General features: G+C 35.7%; 1 protein-coding gene across 2 annotated transcripts in view; it reads left to right on the forward strand.

Moving 5' to 3' along the window:
- Positions 1 to 20,773, forward strand: part of abr (ABR activator of RhoGEF and GTPase) — a 205,231-nt gene that overhangs the window by 91,825 nt on the left and 92,633 nt on the right. Inside the window, exons 1-4 of one of the 2 annotated variants that reach the window (XM_016455780.1) lie at positions 2,541 to 2,872; positions 7,921 to 8,019; positions 11,963 to 12,148; positions 18,588 to 18,695. In XM_016455780.1, coding sequence (XP_016311266.1) covers positions 2,750 to 2,872; positions 7,921 to 8,019; positions 11,963 to 12,148; positions 18,588 to 18,695 — 516 coding nt within the window. In that variant the 5' untranslated portion in view covers positions 2,541 to 2,749. Of the gene's footprint in view, positions 1 to 2,540; positions 2,873 to 7,920; positions 8,020 to 11,962; positions 12,149 to 18,587; positions 18,696 to 20,773 lie in introns of those variants that run through there. The other variant, XM_016455779.1, reaches the window with a different exon arrangement.

The raw sequence follows: 20,773 nt of genomic DNA on the forward strand, positions 1-20,773 counted from the left end.
ATATATAAAATAGTGACATTATTAAAGTTAAAAATATATTTTTATTATATATATAATATATTTATAATTTTAAATATTTATTTTAAAAACATACTTTTTGTTTGACAGTTTTTTTTAAAAAACCATTTTTGTTGTTTTGTTTTGTTTGTCACTGTAAGTAAGGGAGTGGGGTTTCAGTTCAACACCAGAGAAAACACCTTTTTTATTATCAAGTTTTTCCATGTGTTTCTCTGAATGTGAAGTGATTGAACTGGCCAGTTCATCACTTCAGCTAGTATATCTCTCACCCCTATAACCTTATATTTACTCTAGCATGCCTGAGTGACTGTTTGTAACTATAGGATATAGAAAAAAAAGCAGTCACCTGCCCCTATTTATACCCCCCTTTGAGCTTGGCTGCAGAGAAAGTCAAGCGTGGAGAAGCACACAGGCAATTTGCTTGTGAGAAATGCGCTGTGTGTTTTCTCTGTCTCCTCTCTTGCTTTCATTAGAGCCTCTCAGAGGATCAGATCGTGTGGGCAGTGCTGTGAGGAGCTCTGAGAGCCCTATATAACCACTGCGCAGAGACTATTTATCACTTCCTCTGACATCAGTGCTGTTCTTACAGAGCAGAGGCCTTTCCGCTCTTCACTCACCTCACTACATCAAATGAATGAGAGATCAGCTGGTGTGTCATTCATTTATATCAGTTCCCAGTGGTGGTTAATGTTGTGTCAGCCGGTGTATTGAAGTTCTGTGAGAAAAAGAGAAGCCCGGAACACTAAACTATTATGCCATCTTTTGTCGTGTCGCTTGCTTCTAGTTCCTCTTTTGAGCACTAGATGAGCATCATCAGGGATTCCTCATTGACTTCTATTCAAGGATTGCCATTAATATTTCACATGTGCTTTGGAAATCCCATGATGATGACTATAATTTTGTCACGAAGGTTAATGAAGAGCTTGACATAATGAGTGTGATGTGTGCTTGGTTGTGATCATTCAGAAGTATAGGTGGAGTTCAAATTTTTGTCAACCAGACTTTGATCTCGTTCTTCACACAAGTGTGTGTGTGCACTGCAGGCACACCTATTAGAGGATCACTTTATAAGTGTTTTAACTTTATTAAATGAACAAATCTATAATACCAGCTTACCTTAAAACATAACATGAAGTGTTGATGACTGTAATGTGATTTGAGACTGTATTTCATTGATGTGTTGAGTGTTATTATCTGTAGTACAGGAGAGCATGATATCTGTTGAACCTTGTCTGATCCAGGGAACCCCGGAAAAAAATGCCAGAATTGTCCTGGTACCACACTATAACTTTCAACTTTAACAAGCATTATTAACTGTCTTTGACATGTCCAGGATTCACTATAATGCTGTAGAGTTGTTTAGTATAGTTCCCTGATGAAGATATATTTAATTATCAGATATTTACATACAGTACCAACATACACTTACAGAAAGAAATAAAGAAAGCAAGCAAGAAAGAAATGAACACTTTCTATTCATCAGAAGTCTGAAGAAAGCATCAGGTTACTCCAAAAATATTAAGCAGCACAACTGTTTTCAGCCTTGATAGTAATATGTTTTTTGAGCAGCAAATCAACTTATTAGAAGGATTTCTGAAGGATCATGTGACACTGAAGACTGAAGTAATGACAATTCAGCTTTGCCATCACAGTAATACATTACATTTGAAAATATATTAAAATTGAAAACAGTTATTTTAAATTGTAATAATATTTCTTGATATTATGCAGCCTGGGTGAGCACAAGAGACTTCTTTCTTTTCCAAATGACAAAATACAGTAATAATTGAACAAATGATCATGTTCAAAAGTTGACATACCCTTGATTCTTAATATTGGTGGTCCATAAAGGATTCATAGTGGTCTCTGAATTAATTGACTGATTAATCAAAAAATCATCAAACAGTTATAATTTACCATATAAAATCTAAATCAACATTTAACATTTATGGATCAACTAATTAGCTAAAAAAACTAATTGCATTATATAGCGCATCATCTAGGTATTGGAAGTAAATTTCTTGTTGGAATTTTCAGTGTGAACACACTACTCACACTATTTATTCTATAAAATAGCATAGAATAGTGCATAAAGTGTATGCAGATTTTATTACCAGTCTAATTAATTTCAGCAAATTTGTGATTGTTGGTCACTAGGCCCAAATTCGGAGTGTTATGGTGCTCTGTTTTACTGTGCGAAGACCGCTCGAGAACCACTGTCTCAGTGATTAAACCTGCTATTAAACTAATTCAGATTTAAGTCACTTTTATAATACTTAATAACTCAACAGGAACAACCAAACAAAGAGATCAAGAAACTAAGAAAGAGACCTGTTAAGGCCAGAGAGGAAAATGGTGGACAGTATTTTAACCCAGGGCACCCGGAATTGACACACACCAGGAAGACAGAACCGCAGTCAGGGGGAGGGACGCCAGCAGCTCAAGCCTGTGTGTGTGTGTGTGAGAGTGCAGAGGCGGGCCATTCGAGGTTGAAGTGTGTGTGTGTGTGTATACGAGAGAGAGGAAGCAAGCGGCTGTTTCTGTGTTTGTGTGAGAGGGAGGACACATTACCGTTCTAGAGAAAGAAAGGAAGAAAAAATCCCTCCGTGGACAGAAGAGGTAGATTTCCAGCAGAGGCACCAATGTGTCACGGGCGGCTTGTCAAAACTTGAAAGGAAGGAAAGCAGTGAGTGAAACGGAGGGAGAGGAGAGAGAGGGATCGGCCGTCAGCATGGAAGAGGATGAGGAGGAGGTGTTGGGTTTTCTGGACAAAGTTCTGGAGGATGAAGATGTGTTTGACAATGAGATGGACTTGGACTGTCAGTTCACACCAGTGGACTTCAGGACGTTCAAGGTGAGAGAGAGTCAGGCTGAGCAGCACTTCTCTCTTCCTCTGCTGGCTTGCTGACAGAGGTTTCAATGGCTAAAAATAGTGAGGTGGAAAGTATTAAAGCTTTTTGCGACGTGGCGTTAGTGTTTGTTCAGTTCCCTGAGCGTGTGTGACTTTTGTGCTTTGTACCAGTCATATGTAGCAACTGTGAGTCTGTGAACGGTTTCTGAATGATCTTTATCCTGCTCTAACACACTTGACGAGACAGAAATCAAGGACAGAAACAGATGGTTATTCACCAACTGTTGCTGTGATTTGACTCTGTTTGATTTGGGATGTTTAGCATCTCTATAAGTGCATGAAGAAGTCACGTTGACCATGGTGACTAAGACTCCGACAGCAATGACTTCACATTGTAGCTGTCATTAGAACAATATTCTCTTAAATGGACAGTTACCCTGAAATTAAAATTATATGTATTATTATTTATTATTAGGGATGCACCGATACCGATACTGGTATCGGGCCCGATACTGAGCTCCTGTACTCGTACTCGTTAAAATGCCCCAATACCAAACACCTATACCACACAGCATGTGATAAGTGCCATATTCAGACAAAGAAACACCGACAACAGACAGCAGAATGGAGTTATTAGAGATTAAAGATGCCTACGAAGTATATGTATGCAATGAATATAAAACATTCAGTATTAATGCCTGTATAGCTGATTTGTGCCAGCTGGTAAGCGAGTACTGGAAAAAGTGGTATCGGTGCATCCCTATTTATTATCATTGTTTATTCATCCTCATGACGTTCTAAACCTGTATGACTCACTTACTTACTTCTGTGGAGGTTGAGTGGAAAAAAGTATTGGTGAAGTTTGCTCCAAAACATTCACATTTATTTTCCATGGAAATAAGAACATCATATGGGTTTTTAATGACATAAGTGTCAGTAAATTATGATAGAATTTTCATTAGTTTGGCTAGGCTAATGCTTTACAACATTTTCTCCCACAGTACATTGGGTGCATGCTCACAGATTTTTGTAACACCGTGCTTCTAAACAGGTTTAGTTTAGTTTAGACTTTAGAGCTCAAGGACTGACCTGAACCATCGGAGTTTGAGTTACTGTTGTACATGTACACAAAAGATGGGAAAAAATGGTGCTGAAGAGGAAAAAGGACTGTTGAGCAGCACGTGTTCTGTTTTCTGATTAGACTTTGACAAGAAAATGCGACTGGTCAGAAGATCTAAAATAGCCCACCCTATGATATTTTGGTATATCCACGGATCTATGCCAGTCTGTTTTTGTCACTCTCTATACACAAATGTTTAAAATTTGGGGTTGTTAAGATTTTTTTTAAAGTCTAAAAGCTAACAAATTTAACACAGTTTATGTGTTAAAAAAATAGAATCAACAATAATATTGTAAAATATAATTACAATTTATAATAACTTTTCTATTTTAACACATTTTACAATGTAGTTTATTCCAGTAATGGCAAAGCTGAATTCTTAGCATCATTACTCCAGTCTTCAGTGTCACATGATCTTTCAGAAATCATTCTAATGTGCTGATTTGGTACTCAAGAAACATTTCTCATTAACAGTTAAAAACAGTTGTGCTGCTTAATATTTTTGTGGAAACCATGATACTTTTTTTTTTTCAGCGTGATGATTTGAAGTGAGTTTAAATATACATCTTTTGTAACATTACTGTTACTTTTAATGCACCCTTGCTCAATAAAAGTATTATTTCTTTAAAAAAAAATAAAATTCCCTAAATTGTTGAACGGTGGTATAGGCTAAATCTATGGATATGGGTGGATAGGTCCTCCTTGAGTATATCCACCTAGTAATAGCACACCTTTCCTCCACCCAAGATTTGAGGATTGTTGATGTCCATAGCTTTAGGGATTTAAAAAAAGCAAGCACCACTGATGAATAGTGATTGACCGAAATGAAAATTCTTGGCTGAAACAGAAAGTGAAAACCGAAACTGCAACTTTTAAATGAGCCTTCTATTAGCCCATTTTTGGCGGGCCAAAATGTCAATGGTTCATTGCTAATATGATCGCTAAATCCAAAGAACTTTTGGCTTTAGATTGTTTATGCCTGAAATATATTTCTAGTTTGTGGATATCTCTGGATAACTCAAACCTGCATAAACTATGTGAGCACCGCAGCTCAACATGTGAAGAGCAAGTGCAATAACCATTGTGTCACAGTTCTTACCACTTGATGTGCCTAGTCAAAAACATGATTTTTGCACAGCTGAAAATGAGGCTTGCAAATACTTTTACAACCATTTCTCTATTTTCAAGTGGAAAATAAGTGACACTTTAAATTATGTTTTCTGAACTAACCTCTCCAGACTCAGTCCAAAATGGATATTCATTTATAATGACTTACATAGAACAAATAAAAAATTATTTCAGGCTCAGAAATGCTGGGGTTTTTTTTTTCATCTGGCAGTACATTGTCCGTTTAGTCAGTCTAGAAAACTTCTCAGTCTCAGTAACTTCCTCTTCTGTCCTGTTTGCCCTTTCTCTGTCTCTCACAAATGACAGTAACTGTTTTTATAAATAATTTCCTTCCTGTGTCATTATTTCTTCTCAATATCGTATCACTATCAGCACTGGGCGTCGAACAAGAAGTCACAGCTATTCATTAAATAAAAGCCTGTGACACTCAGAGTCTGCTACTCACATAGCTCTCATTTGAAACTAATGACATTGAGGGGGGCCAAAAAATGCATTAAAGGGCTAGTTTACCTTAAAATAAAAATTCTGTCATCATTTTCTCACCTTGGTGTAATATTACTTTCTTCTGCGGAACATAAAAAAATGATCCAAAATGTGTGTTTTTTTTTGTTGTTGTTTGTTTTCATTGTCCCTACAATGAAATTCAATGGTCACCACAACCATTTGGTAACCAACATTTCTTCAAAAATATCAATATATACTTGGTTTTCCACAGAAGAAAGTAAGTCATTCAGGTTTGAAATGACATCAGAGAGAATAAATGATTACAATTATTTATTTTTATTTTTTGGGGGGTAAACTATGCCTTTAATGGTTTTAAAAGGGGTTTCTCAGGGTTTTCACAACCTGTTTCTAAAGTGATTCCCTTTTTATTCGTACCATAAGTTCTTAACGTATGTATCAGTGTTAGCTGCCTCACTGCAATCTGAACTTTTTGAATTTTTTCCCTTGCAGAGTTACGGAATAAATCCACTAGTGCTCTGGACAAAGGAGTGTTTGTCAGTGAATTATAAGGGCAATGGCGGGTATATTTGGCTGCTCTCTTCAGATGTAGTTAGTCATAAGGGTGGTAGTTCCTGTCTTTTAAGATAGAACTGCTATTTATTCCTTTATGTAATCAACTTACATGGGTTTTCGAACTGACTTTGTCATGTTTTGATTTATTCTCATATATTTGTGGTGGTTTTGGTGGACAGACATGGTGGGAGAATTTACACATGCAGTAATTGTTTTAAAATAGTTTTTATGAAGTCATGTAATAAAGCAAGAGCTGTTGTAAATGGAAAGTTCAAAGGGAGGGACTTGGCTTAAATTCTTATGTGGAGCTTAAAAACATTGAAGCAGACATTTGAAAAACGGATTATACTTGAAGGCTTTGACGACTTTTCTTTCACTCAGATTGAATCATATATTTGTTCAAATGGTTGGGATTAGATAGCATGTCTGTGCCTTTGTTTGAACACACACACACACACACACACATACATAGTTTGAACTCTGTACCTGGAAGGGTAAATTCACAGGGTGTGTCTGTACCTGAGAAATTTCACACCAGAAAGAGAGAAAGATCAGAACAGACTAGTACAGTAGATTTACAGTAAAGCTAAACACAGGATTTTATTTTATTACCTACAGGTGGTGCTCATTAGCTAAAACATGTTTCTCCTGTCGTGTTATTAAGAGGTAGTTCATTCAAAAATGAAAATTCTGTCATTTTCTCAACTTCATGTCATTAAAAACATGTCACTTTCTTTTGTGGAACTCACACAAAAGGTGAATTTTTGAAAAATATCCTGGTCACTCTTGTTGCTTTTCCAAAATCTTTCAACTCTTCTGCATGAGAATAGCTGCCATTTAAGTTGTTATTTTTTGAAAATATTGACAACTCCACTCTATTGGGGTCAAAAAAGTTAATTGTCAGTAGTGTAGCAATGCATGAAGCACAGCTCACACAAAAGTCACTTTGAACATGAGCGAAATCTACAGAGGAAATTTTTTCACCCTTGCCCGAAACTTCAGATTGAGCAGAGTACTATTGAAACGGCTGGATTTTGCTAACAATATTTTGCAGAGCAGTAGTAAATGTGACTATACACAATATTTTTATTAAAAATACACTGTTTGTGCTCCACAGAAGCAGGAAGTTTTGGAGTGACAATACATGAGTAAATTATGAATTGTGTTTTTTTAATCGAATTGTAGTTTTTGGGTGAACTATTCCTTATATATCTCTTAACTCCTACTTAACTCCTTCTAAATCTTTAAATTGCTAGCATTTTTGAGCATTTTCACAAAGTTATGGCCCCCAAAATATTTTGTTGTATGAATATCTGAACATGCAATATTTTAAAAGGAGGAACAGAGCCTCTGCTTTTGAACAAAAAACTGTTTTATTCTAGCTTCATGCATTCTTTTTTATCAACATTTTGAACGAAAAGCTGAGAAAATCATGTTTTTGTCAAAGACCACATCTGGATCATATTTAGAACAAAGATCAAAACATAGATGGAGTCCATCAACTTACACGCTGTTTAAAGTTTGATGATCACGTTATTTTACATATTCATCTGCTTACATACGCGATCGTTACTTTCTGCTTCTTCTTCACATGTGTTTGATCCAGATGTTAAATACTCTTTTCAGAAGATGTTTGATAGCACCTCCTACAGTATACCAGTGAAAACACGGAAAACTGGGAAATTCTGTCATTGGCGGGAAAAGAGTTAATCATTTCAAAGAATAATTTGTTATATGTTTTCAGATTCACTGATTCTACAGTATTGTATGTGTTTCTGTGTTTCAGGGAGGCATAGAGAAAGGTCTGGAGATGAAGAAACTGGTTCTGTCTGGTTTTCTGGCCAGTGAGGAGATCTATATTAACCAGCTAGAGGCGTTGCTTCTGGTGAGTACCACTACCACTAATGTCGTCACTCACACTTCATGAGAAACCTGTTGTGGGAACTTCACAGTCCTCTTCTATGTGACTCTATGTGGAGTGTGTGTGGAGTGTTTTAAAGCTGAATAACAGTAGGCAAAGGGACCTTTTGTCTTATTTTATTTTATATTACAAAAACAATGGCCCTTGCTGTTTGCAGTACTACTTTAACTTAATTTATTTTTAAATCTAAATAAATAACCCCAGTTATGATTAGCTATCAGTGTTTCTTTAGAATAAGTTTACTCTTATATTTCACAAGAGCAAGGAAAAGCGTGTTTTCCGCAATATGGCTGCTTAGAGTGCAGCGTAAAGGGCATGCGTACACTTAGCCAATCAGGAAGCAGCATTTCCTATTTATAGAAAATGCTGAAATCTAATGTCTACCAGTGCTTTGTTCCTCTGCTGTTTGAACATGTCATTTCCTGTCAGTCTTTGCTCTCTTTTTTTTTGACTGCTGTTCAAAGCATTCATTCTGTGCAATAACGTATCACAGCAGTTAAAGGTTTACTTAGTTGTACCAGTATTATCTTGCTTTGCCATTATTACTAATCATAGTCAAATGGAAGTTGAATCAACATCAGATTTCTAGATCATTCATTGAGTTTGATAAGAGTGGACGCAGGGCAAAAATAAACCCTGAAACGGAGCAAACTAGTAACTAGCACACATGCACACAAATCCACTGTATTTTTTAGTGTGCTCATTATGCGGGACACACACTGTGCTACCTGCTGTTACAGTCCTTAAGGAACACCTGGATATCGCCTGTCTTCCTTTAAGTAAACCTGCTGATGAATGAAGCTAAAGCGGACCTGTGTGTTTATGTACTTCTGCTCTCTGCTGCACACTTCCTGTCCAAACATTACTCAGCAATTTGGGCCTGCAAGGAAAACAGCTACAAATACTGTGGCAGAGCAGATATGTAAATGAGCAAGCACACGTTTATTCATCTTCTCCAGTCATTTCTTGAAATGACAGAGGGGAACTTGATTCCTGTCGTGCTGACGTCAGATGTCTGGCACTGCTGATAAGATTGTGAATATCCAGTAATGTGTTTTTTGACAGAGACCACTGCACATGGCACTGATAAATGCACTTTCCACTACTTGTCCGTGAAAGATTTATTTGTTATGCTATAGTTCAAAGGTTTGCATGTGGCTATTCGTTGTTATTGCTATTTTTAGAATAGTTCATCAAAACTATGAAATAACACATGGTTGTATGGACAAATTAAGGCCTCAAAAAAAGTCTTAATCTGAGCAAAAATTCAAAGTCACTGCATTAAATGTTGCATTCATTGCTAAAAATGTATATCTTTCTCAGTATTTTTGTCTTGTTTTCCAGTAGAAATATCTAAACATCCTTAAATCAAGATACATTCGCTGGAGATGCAAAATGAAAATATAAAGTCTTGTTTTCTGAGAAACTGAACAAAATTAAATGAGTTTATGCTTAAAACAAGAACAAATAGGAATGAAAACTTGTTTTGAATGAAGTTGATTTAAATGTCGATTAAGCATGAATTAAGTAGATTTTTCTGAGCCCATGTTCCTTAATTTTTCTTTGGTCTTAAAAACGTCTTTAAAAAATGTTGACCTTATTTGACCTTTTCTAAAGTATTCATTCTTTCAATTAACTCCATGAGGTGCATCCTGAGATGCTTTTTAAACAGTATTGAGCTATTTATGTGGGACACTTAAAAAAAAAAGTAGGCTTTTATTCACATATAAACATTCATCAACACATAGAGCACATCAAATATTGTAAATGGAAGCTCAGTCCACTTGCTTGATGCTTGATGCAAGATGTTTTATGCGTTTGGATTGGAATGACATGAGAGTGATTAAATTTATAGACAGAACAGCTGAATTACAATGTTTATCACACCAAATTTGAGCAAATATTAGCAAAAATGTATAATTGTCCTAGTGTGAACACTCCTTAATTCTTTATAATCAAAATTGAGTCCTTCTGTTCTGGTAAAGGATGGAAGACATCACACCCTTTGGTTAGAAATGCAGATTCAATGACTTCAAAACCACTGTGGTAAAGATGTGTTCAGACTCCAAGCTGTGAGGACACATGCGGTGGTAGTGAAGGGGTGTGTATGTGGTCAAAGATTTGACTCCAGGTCAGGGAAACTCATTTGACACGTTTGACTTTAGATTCCCTCAGGGTGATGATTCCGGAAATTAGTGTTTGGTGCTTTGGATAAAAAGTAACCAAAAGTAATTCAGAAGGTCCAAGGGATACTGCTTCAGCAGAAGTGGATGATTTTAGTCCTCCTTGTGCTTTACTTAAAACATTACTCATGTGTCCTGAAGCTCTTCAGACCCTATGAAATCAAAGCTGGAGTTTTATGGCTTCTAGTGTGTCAATTTTAGGTGCATGTATATGATAGTGTACTTCTAGAAATGACTATATTGACTGTTTTCAAGTCAAGTCAAGTCACCATTACAGATTACCAATACAGATTTTGTCAAAGCAGCTTTACAGTATTAACGGGGAAATAGTGTGTCGTTCTCATCTGGCCAGACAAAACCAGCAGTTTAAATCTAGTTTTAACAGATGTACACCTCCTTTCAACTTTGAGGTTAGTAGGGATTTTTTTATTCTTTTTTTAAAAGAAAATAATACTTTTGTTTAGCAAGAACACATTAAATTGAGCCAAATTAACAGTAAAGACATTCATAATGTTACAAAAGATTTCTGTTTGGAATAAATTGTTCTTTTGAACTTTTTATTAATCAAAGAATCTTGAAAAAATGGTTTCCACAAACAGTATTAAGCAGTACAACTGTTTTCATATGAACCAAATCAGCATATTAGAATGATTTCTGAAGCATCAAGTGACTCTAAAGACTGTCACATGCCTGCTGAAAATAGGAAGCAGTTATTTTAAATGTAAAAAGTATTTTTGATCAAATAAATGCAGCCTTGCTGAGGATGAGGGACCTTCAAAAACATTAAAAAATCCTACCGAACCCAAACTTTTCAGCGTTTATGCGTTCCAAATGTTACTGTAAATCTTTCTCTTTTGGGAAAATAGACAAAATATTATCAGTATTTTTGATCCAATCAAATGCTCCCTATTACCAACCGCAGATGACTCCCATTAAGCTGCAAATCATCATGATTTGTGACTGAGATGTAACAAAAGATTATGGGCGATTTTAAAAGAAGCAGGCTCTTTGACATGTCCCGCTCAAACTTCCTGCTTTAATCGGAAATACATCAATACAGGGAAAAAAACTGCACTCATCAAGCAGTATCATGATGCAGAGGAGAGCAACTTACAATGAGTCACGCTTATCTGAAAATAACCATCCTGCACTTTAGCACAGTGTTATCAGCCCTGTAGAAAGAACACACATGAACACATGTGCTGCGAAATGTTTCTTCTGCTCTCATTTACAATGTTTGTTCATGTGCTTTCTCTTGTCAAATTTACAAAGACACAGAGTACCCCTCTGCCCTGTTTAGTCTGGACGGCATTGAAAATGCAAAGGAAATGAATGTTAATCGATACATCAATTCACAGGAAGTGGAGAGGGAAATTGACCCACCGGTCAATGTGTACTACTTGAGAACTACATGAATTTTGGCTGAACTAAATGCATTGAAAAGGACTTGATGGTTTCATTCAGTTTAAATCACCTCAGAAGTGATTGCTAGGCAGTTGTTTGTGGGTATAAAGTGCACAAGATGCAACAGTGACATTATTATGATCAGGGGTCACATAACCAAACCACATGCGTTTTCATGTTAAAGTTCAGTCAGTTATCACTCAATTTAAGGATTTTGAGTATGGTAATTTTTTACTTAACGTTAAAATGCATTACTTAATATATAAATGCATGTGAGTAGCGAACATGTTCACTAATTCACCTCTCTTTCTCTCTCTCAGCCCATGAAGCCTCTTAAAGCCACAGCTACTACATCAAAGCCAGTGCTGACAGTGGAGCAGATTGACACTATTTTCTTCATGATCCAAGACATCTTTGAGATCCATAAGGAGTTTTATGATGCTCTTTCTCCCAACATTCAGCAGTGGGATGAGAAGGTCACTGTCGGACATCTTTTCCAGAAACTGGTGAGTCCACCTGCCACAAAACACAGATGGTTCCAAAGACAATGACCCTCTATGTAGTGTACACTACAGACCAAATGTTTAGGGTCAGTAAAATAACACTTTTATTCAGCATTAAATTAGGGCTGGACAATAATTCAATATCAATATGTATCGCGATATAATTTTTTTCAATAACGGTGATATGATTTTTAAACATATTTCCGATATTTCGATATACATTACCAGTTTCCCATACATTGATTTATTTGTGCCGTTTGACTTCGTTGAATAAACATGAGCACTGCACGTTTCAAAATCATAACACGGCGCGGGTGTTTTATATGAATGTATCTCTGAAGGGAACCGACTGTCTTCAGAAAAGTTTCGATGGCATTTTCATTTGATCTGATAAAGTAGCATTCATGAGCGGAGCTGCTTTGATTACAGCCATTACTGGGGAAACCGCTAGTTTTATCACTCTAAAAGCGCCTCCTGCCGGCAGAGAATGAGTTTTCCAAAAGTTTTTGAACAGTAAGATTTTTAATGTTGTTGTATATATTTTTTTTTTTAAGAATTCTCTTCTGCACAACAAGACTGCATTTATTTGATCCAAAGTACAGCAAAAACAGTAAAATTTTGAAATATTTGTACTATTTAAAATTGCTTTAATTGATCAAGATTGACAGAAAAGACATTTATAATGTTACAAAATATTTCAATGTAAAATAAAATGCTATTCTTTTACACTTTCTATTCATCGGAAAATTCTGAAAGAAAAAAAATATTAAGTAGCACAACAGTTTATGATACTAATATGCAACAAATCATCATATTATAATGATTTCTGAAGGATCATGTGACACTCAAGACTGGAGTAATGACTGCTGGAAAAGCTTTGCATCATAGGACTAAATTACATTTTAAAATATATGGAAATAGAAAACAGTTATTTTAGACTGTAATAATATTTCACAGTATTCCTATTTTTACTGTATTTTTGATCAAATAAAGGCAGCCTCGGTGATGATAACAGCCATTTAACATGCACTAAATATAATTAGAAAACTCACTTTTCAGCATTAGTCTTGGCAGCTGTTATAGTAAAAACACAAATATTATAGTACAAATATTTGATTTCCTCATGTAATGCTTATTTCCTATGTAAAGATTTTAGTCAGTCATACAGTGTGATTTTTACTTGAACACTGTGTTTAGTCTTTACTTTTTAAACCTTCTTTGAGACTCTTGCATTATATATTGATCTCTCTTTATATGGGTATGTACTGTATGTGTGCTCATATCTAGAAGACACTTTGCCAGACTATAAATGCACTTGATAAGAATCATCTTCTTCTGAGAGTCAGAGCAGAAAGATAGAGGAGCATCTGTTGAGACTGAAAGAAACAGCAGAGAGAAGATGTCTAAGTACTGCCAGATGAAAATGAAACACTCAGCTCTATTTAGGCCTGTGTGTGTGTGCACGTGTTTGCATAGAACTGGAGAAGCAGATGCTCCACGTGTCTATGATGAATGGAAAGCTGTCTAGGTAGAAGGCTAGGGGTGGGCTATTGTGTGTCTCATTGACGGACTCTAGAGTTGGAGTTAGCTCACTCTTCAAACTGCAGTTAAATATGTTATTAATCTTGTTGTATATTCTCTATTTATTTTCAGTTGAATGACATTAATGGATGTTCAGTTTTTTACATTTTCTTTGCTGCAAGCTGGGAAAATCTAGATTTAAAATACACTACCGTTCAAAATTTTTTTTTTGACAGTCTCTTATTGTATGCTCACACAGGCTATATTTATCTGATCAAAAATACAGTAAAAACAATAGTATTGTAAAATATTACTACCATTTAAAATAACTGTTTTCTATTGAAATGTATTTTCATAATATATGTATAAATTACATCAATTATACTTTATTCCTGTGACGTCAAAGCTGAATTTTCAGCTTTCTCAGTCATAACTCCAGTCTTCAGTGTCACATCATTATTCAGAAATCATATGCTGATTTTGTGCTCAAGAAACATGTCTTATTATTTTCAATGTTGAAAACATTTGTGCTGCTTAACATTTTTGTGTAAACTGTGGTCCATTTTTTCCCCTTTTTTTTCTCTGATGAATTGAACGTTCATAAGAACAGCATTTATTTGAAATGGAAATCTTTTATGAAATGATAAATTTACTGTCACTTTTGATCAATTTAATGCATCTTTGCTGAAGAAAATTATTAATTTCTTTAAAAAAAATTCTTAATGACTCCAAGCTTTGAATGGTACCATGAGTTAAATAGAACCAGGAATATACTATACTCGAACTCAGAGCTAAAGGCACTATGCATATTTACATAACAGTTAAAATTTATTAAGGGTCTTGGGATATGTGAATGACTCTGTACATTCATTCATGATTTCTGTACAGTTAAAAGTTAAGTGGCACTTTTGTGGATATGTAGTAAAGCTGAATGATATAGAATATTTATCTCAATATTTTCAATCCTTTTGACAATATTTGATGTGTATTTTTCAATGATTATGTATGTTCTGCATGACTTGTAAATGTGATTTCCTCTTCCAGTTAGAGGAACCATATAAGATACAAAAACTGTTGTTGCTAAGCAGAAATGTTTAATGCACTAAAATAAAAAAAAATAAAAAATACATAGTGAAACAGCCAGTACAGTCATTAGAAAACTTTACAGCTCAAATAGAAAGCTCATTGATATAACTACAATATTCATTATGCTGCTTAATTTTAAATAGATAACAAAACAGTAAAGAATGCATTGTAAATGTAAGTTGTTATCTTGTGCTGTTAAATTCATTGTTCCACTCTGAATGGATTTTTTTGGTCTTTACCCAGCATGCATTACTTCTCATCATTACAGGTTACACTTCATTTATCTTCTGAACCAAACAGCAGATGGCAGGAGGTTATGAAACATGACTTTTCTAAAGATTTTTCCACACACACACACACACACACACACACACACACACACACACACACACACACACACACACACACACACACACACACACACACACACACACACACACACACACTTGATTAGTAAAACATTGTGACAGTGGTTGAGTTAGCAGATGGAGTAATTACAGGCACCCTGTTGCTCTGAACAACTCAGCGAAGAGGAAAAGAAGCACAAAAGACTAACACTAAAAGAGACAAGAAGTAAAAAAGTTTAGTTTTTGAACAGAAGGAAAGGTTTAGGATGAGCAAATCCAGACGGAGAGGATTGGAGGCAGAGTTTCTCTCTATTAGTCACCCTTCACTCTTTCTTTCTTTCTTTCTTTCTCTCTCACTCCCCCACTCATTAGCTCTGCACTTCTCTTCCCACAAATGTTTCTCTCTTCACTTCGTCTTTGTGACGTGCACGTGCGTATCAGCACTCGTCTGTGGACACGGTTGGTGAAGAGTCAGAGCGCTTGATGCGGGGTTGCTAGGCATGTCCGTGTGATGTGTTGTGTTCCAGACTTCTCTTGAGCAGCGGGAGAGAAGAGCATGCTGGGATGGAGATTGAGAACACAGAGTCTCAACATGCAGTTATCACCTCAGGGCACAAATATACAGCAATCCATAACCTTACACAAGTCAGGAATCACCACAGAGAAGATGGATCATAAGACAACAGGAAGAAGAAAGAGCGAGCTCGAGGTCAAGTTAGTTGACTTGTTGACCACCAATCTGAAAAATGAAAACTACAGCTTTTAACTTAAAAATAGTATTTGGACTGTGAAGAGTTTTAAATTATTAAACACAATCTAATCAAATCACATACAATCAAATTCATTTAGGTGATAGAAAACATTAGTTTGAAATGAAACTATATTTTCCACATTTTCAGAGTAGAAATATTACATCAAATAATCAAATTAATTGCACCAGTTGTTATGGTTGTGTTATTTACTATCTTTAAATTAAATATTGTCCTTCCGTAATATATATAGTGGGCTGCTAGCTGGGTTCAGTCCTATCTTGATGACAGAAGCCAGAGAGTTGATATTAAGGGTATATTGTCTGGTCCTTTATCAATCAATTGTGGAGTTCCTCAAGGGAGTATTTTAGGTCCCTTATTTTTTCTCTTATATATAAATGATCTTAAAGCAGCGTGTTCAGAGGAACTTTTTCTTTATGTTGATGATGCAGCAATTTTAGTATTTCATCAAGATAAAGGGGTCATGGAGAAAATAATGAGTTTGCAGTTACAAGAGATATCCAAATGGTTTCTAGAAAATAAACATGATCTACATATAGGTAAAACTGAAGTCATTCTAGAATGGAATTAAAGAAGGATGACTCTTTTTTTGGTTAAGATCAGTGTTGGGCTAGTTACTCAAAGAATGTAATATATTACTCATTACTAGTTACTCATTTCAAAAGTAATATTGAAAGATTTTTAATTATAGTAATATAATGTACCACATGCTGATCAGAGGGATGTGGGTGGGATGTAATGCCAGAGTAAAGTAAAGCTACAACTTACACAACAGTATTCAGATCATCTTTTTCCTGACAAAATCAATATAATGCAATATTTCTATCTGCTGATTGTAAGCTTTTCCATATTTCAAGCTTGGCTGTTGCACTGGGGACATCACATGCATGTGCGAGTCGTGAAAATTCTGAAAATAAATCTAGGAATTATTTGATTGTTGGATTTTAAATCAGCGGGGTTGAGGCATCAAAAGTAACTAAGTAACTAAGCTGTTTTATGGATGGTAACTGTAATATTATTACTGAAATCTTATTAGTAATTAGTTATACTACTAGTTACTGCAAAATGTAATATTATTACAGTAACTAAATTACTAGTTACTGCCCAACACTATTTAAGATTAATGATATAGTAATAGAGTAAAAAAAAGTAGTAAATTTGGGTTGTTTAATAGATAATAAATTAACAGGTGATGTTATGGCTAGAAAGGTATTTACGAAAACATGTTGTAAAATTAGGTTTTTAGCGAGGCAAGCCAACTTATTGGATGTTCATTCCTTAAAATTGTTTACAGGGGCCTTGATTCAACCCCATTTTGATTGTTACCTCTTTCTAGTGTAGTACTGTAGTTGTTTCCAGGGTATGAAAAGATAAATTGCAAAAGGCTTAAAACAAATTAGTTAGAATAATTTTTAGAATTCAGCCTCAAACACATTTGTGTAGTGAATGTTTTAAGGATTTGGGTTTGTTAACTGTGGAAAAGAGGTTTTTTTTAATTGGGTATGACACATTATTATTATTATTATTATTTTTTTAATAATGTGGTTCCAGGTTATTTAGAAAATTACTTTAATATGGTGAGACAACAACATTCTTATGATACTAGGGGTAGGAATTGTAATATTTGTCCATGTAAGTTTAAAAGTTTGGTGGGGAAAAATATGTTTGCATGCAGTGCAATTGCATTACCAGTGTCAATAAAGGGAATAAAAGACTTGGAGAATTTGTGATTAAGTTTTTTTTTATTATTATTAATAATATTTGGTTAGGATATATTGTTTTTTATTTCTTCTGCATTTCTGTACATAGTCTCTATCCTTTATATTAACAGTGAGGACCGCAATGGAAATAAGCCAATGGCTTTATTGTGTTTTTTATCCTCTACAGTTTTTTTAAGTGAATGGGATGCTTGTTGTTTTGTACAGTTTGTAAACTTGTCAAATAAATTTCAACATTAAAAAAAACAAAAAGCCTGGCACACAATGCTTGGTAAGATAGCTCTGGAAAAGTATTAAAAATGACAAGTTTTACGAGATTTTACAAGCAGGCTAAATACTCAATAAATTACTGCTATAAGCTCACAGCCATGTGGTTTTGAAACACAGGGCAATTTTGGCTCTGTTTGATCATCCTGACCAGCCTGACATGGTAACATTGGCTCAAACAATGGTGTGAGTTTGGGGCAAGACTTGCTGTTTACTGGCACAAGGCAGATGGGGGAGTGTTTACGAAATTTTTTTTTGCGCAATTCCTTTTGACGATGCTAGTGCTGAAGAAATGACACACTTTGCGCTTTAATTTCAGGCCCCAGGATGGTTGTGCTTCACTCTGTATGGGCATCATAACAGTTCTTCATGTTCTTCTGACTGTTATTACAGCAAACGATCTGAAGTTGTGTGATGAAGCCTCAGTCTTTCAGTCTCCAGAGCTCTCAGCAGAAGCTTTGTTGTCTGTATCTCATGTCCTATCCCGAGGATGAACTCGCTTCAGCAGAAAGCGTCCACTGTGAACACACTTTGATGAATGCTCTAAGAGGTCTACAGATGAAATGAATGTTTCAGCATTGCATTTTTCAGTCTCTTTCATCCTTCTGTGTCTCCTGCTTCTTGTTCTTCCAGTCCTTTCCTCCTCTTCTCTGTGGTTTTCCCGTACCATCACCTTTCTCTCTCTGTGTGTTTGTACTGCATTTAACACCGGTTTCCGCTGCTTGTTTCCTAGGCCAGTCAGCTCGGTGTGTACAAAGCCTTTGTGGACAACTATAAAGTGGCAGTGGAGACAGCAGAGAAATGCAGCCAGGCCAACAGCCAGTTTCAGAAGATCTCTGAGGTGAGCTCATCTACCCCCTACCACCCGACACTATAGGCCTGATCATTACTGTCTGCAGTACATACTTCACTAATGAAGAGCTAATGTTTGAAATGGTCCAGAATTGTCTGTCTCTCTAATCGTTGTTTAGTCATTGATCAGTATTAAATGTTCCCCAATGTAAATTAAAATTCTGTGTCTAACATTTTGAATATAGATATGAAATGATGGAAAAAATAGATGACAGATTACTTTTAAATATGCAACTAAATCTGCCAGTAATTGGTGGCAAGTTACTGTCTTAGTGAGGCTTTGAATCAACCGATTTGTTCAAAATGGCTGATTGATTCAGGAACTAAATATGTGACTGTCTTTAAGAATGTGTCATTGAATCATTTACTCAACTGATTTGTTAAAAAATGTAGATTAATTTAGTAATGAAACCACAGTGTATTCCTAGGAGATGAAGATGGTTCTACTGTTAATTAGTTTGTAGCTATTTTCGTTGACAAAATAGATCAAAACAGACAATATTTGCAATGTAAATAAGTCTAAAATAAGTAACTTAATATTAACTGTTGTATGAAATTGACATTATACATGCAGTTGTGCAGATATTCAGGAATATTGCTCCATACCTTAAATTTTGAGGGCATTTTTTATTAATTTTGGTGGCATCCCCATTAATTTACGACTTCGGCATTAAGAAAGCATGTTTTTGAATGCTAACTTTTTAAAAATAAATAATTAATTCATACATTCTATAATAAACATTGATTAAAGGTTGCAAAACATGATTTTTTTAACAGCATCAAGCTCTTTAAAACATTCAGATATCTATTATATACATGTAGCACATCCGTTACAATATTAGTGGTGTTTGTTTCGCTATTACTATTTCTCATACTTATTTGAACAAACCCCCAACTCGTAACTATTAAAATGCTCATATCTTGTTCTGCATCTGCGTCTTATTTTGATGCCTCAGACCTTGTTTGGCAGATGATTAAATGGGTAAAAATCTTACATTGGAACCACCCAGCCATATCTAAACCCCCCAATATATCATGGGGGGTGGACCCTTTTGACCTTGCAACACCATAGCAACCGCATAGCAATGGGCTAAAACTTCTCAGGATATCTTAGAAACTGCATAGCAACACTATTGCAAGGCATTTACATCACTTACTGTAGATCTACAGTGGGGAAAATATTTATGTGATCCCCTGCTGATTTTGTAAGTTTGCCCACTTGCAAAAAAATGAAGGGTCTGTAATTTTTATGGTAGGTTTTTTTTTGAACGTATAGAGACAGAATACCAACCAAAAAATCCAGAAAAAACATTATATAAAGGTTAGAAATTGATTTGCATTTCAGTGAGTGAAATAAGTATTTGATCCCCAAGCAAAACATGACTTAGTACTTGGTGCAGAAACCCTTGTTGGCAAGCACAGAGGTAAGATGCTTTTTGTAGTTGGTCACCAGGTTTGCACACATCTCAGGAGGGATTTTGGTCCACTCCTCTTTACAGATTCTCTCTAAATCCTTAAGGTTTCTTGGCTGTCGTTGGCAACTCAAAGTTTCAGCTCCCTCCACAGATTTTCTATAGGACTGAGGTCTGGAGACTGGCTAGGCCACTCCATGACCTTAATGTGCTTCTTCTTGAGCCACTCCTTTGTTGCCTTGGTGGTGTGTTTTTGGTCATTGTCATGCTGGAAGACCCATCCATGACCCATCTTCAGTGTTCTGACTGAGGGAATGTTCTTGGGGTCATAGTCAGCATTTCTCTCCCTCCAAACACGGCGAGTCGAGTTAATGCCAAAGAGCTCAATCTGAGTCTCATCTGACCACAGCACTTTCTCCAAAGCCTTCTCTGAATCATTTAGATGTTCTTTGGCAAACTTTAAATGAGCCTGTACATGTGCCGCCTTGAGCAGCGGGACCTTGCGGGCGCTGCAGGATTTCAGTCCATTGCGGCGTAGTGTGTTACCAATGTTTTGCTTGGTGACTATGGTCCCAACTGCCTCAAAGGGATAGTTCACCCAAAAATGAAAATTCTGTCATTAATTACTCACCCTCATATCGTTCCAAACCTGTAA

Source organism: Sinocyclocheilus anshuiensis, unplaced genomic scaffold (genome assembly GCF_001515605.1).
Source record: "Sinocyclocheilus anshuiensis isolate Anshui unplaced genomic scaffold, SAMN03320099.WGS_v1.1 scaffold399, whole genome shotgun sequence".
Taxonomy (NCBI): Eukaryota; Metazoa; Chordata; class Actinopteri; order Cypriniformes; family Cyprinidae; genus Sinocyclocheilus; species Sinocyclocheilus anshuiensis.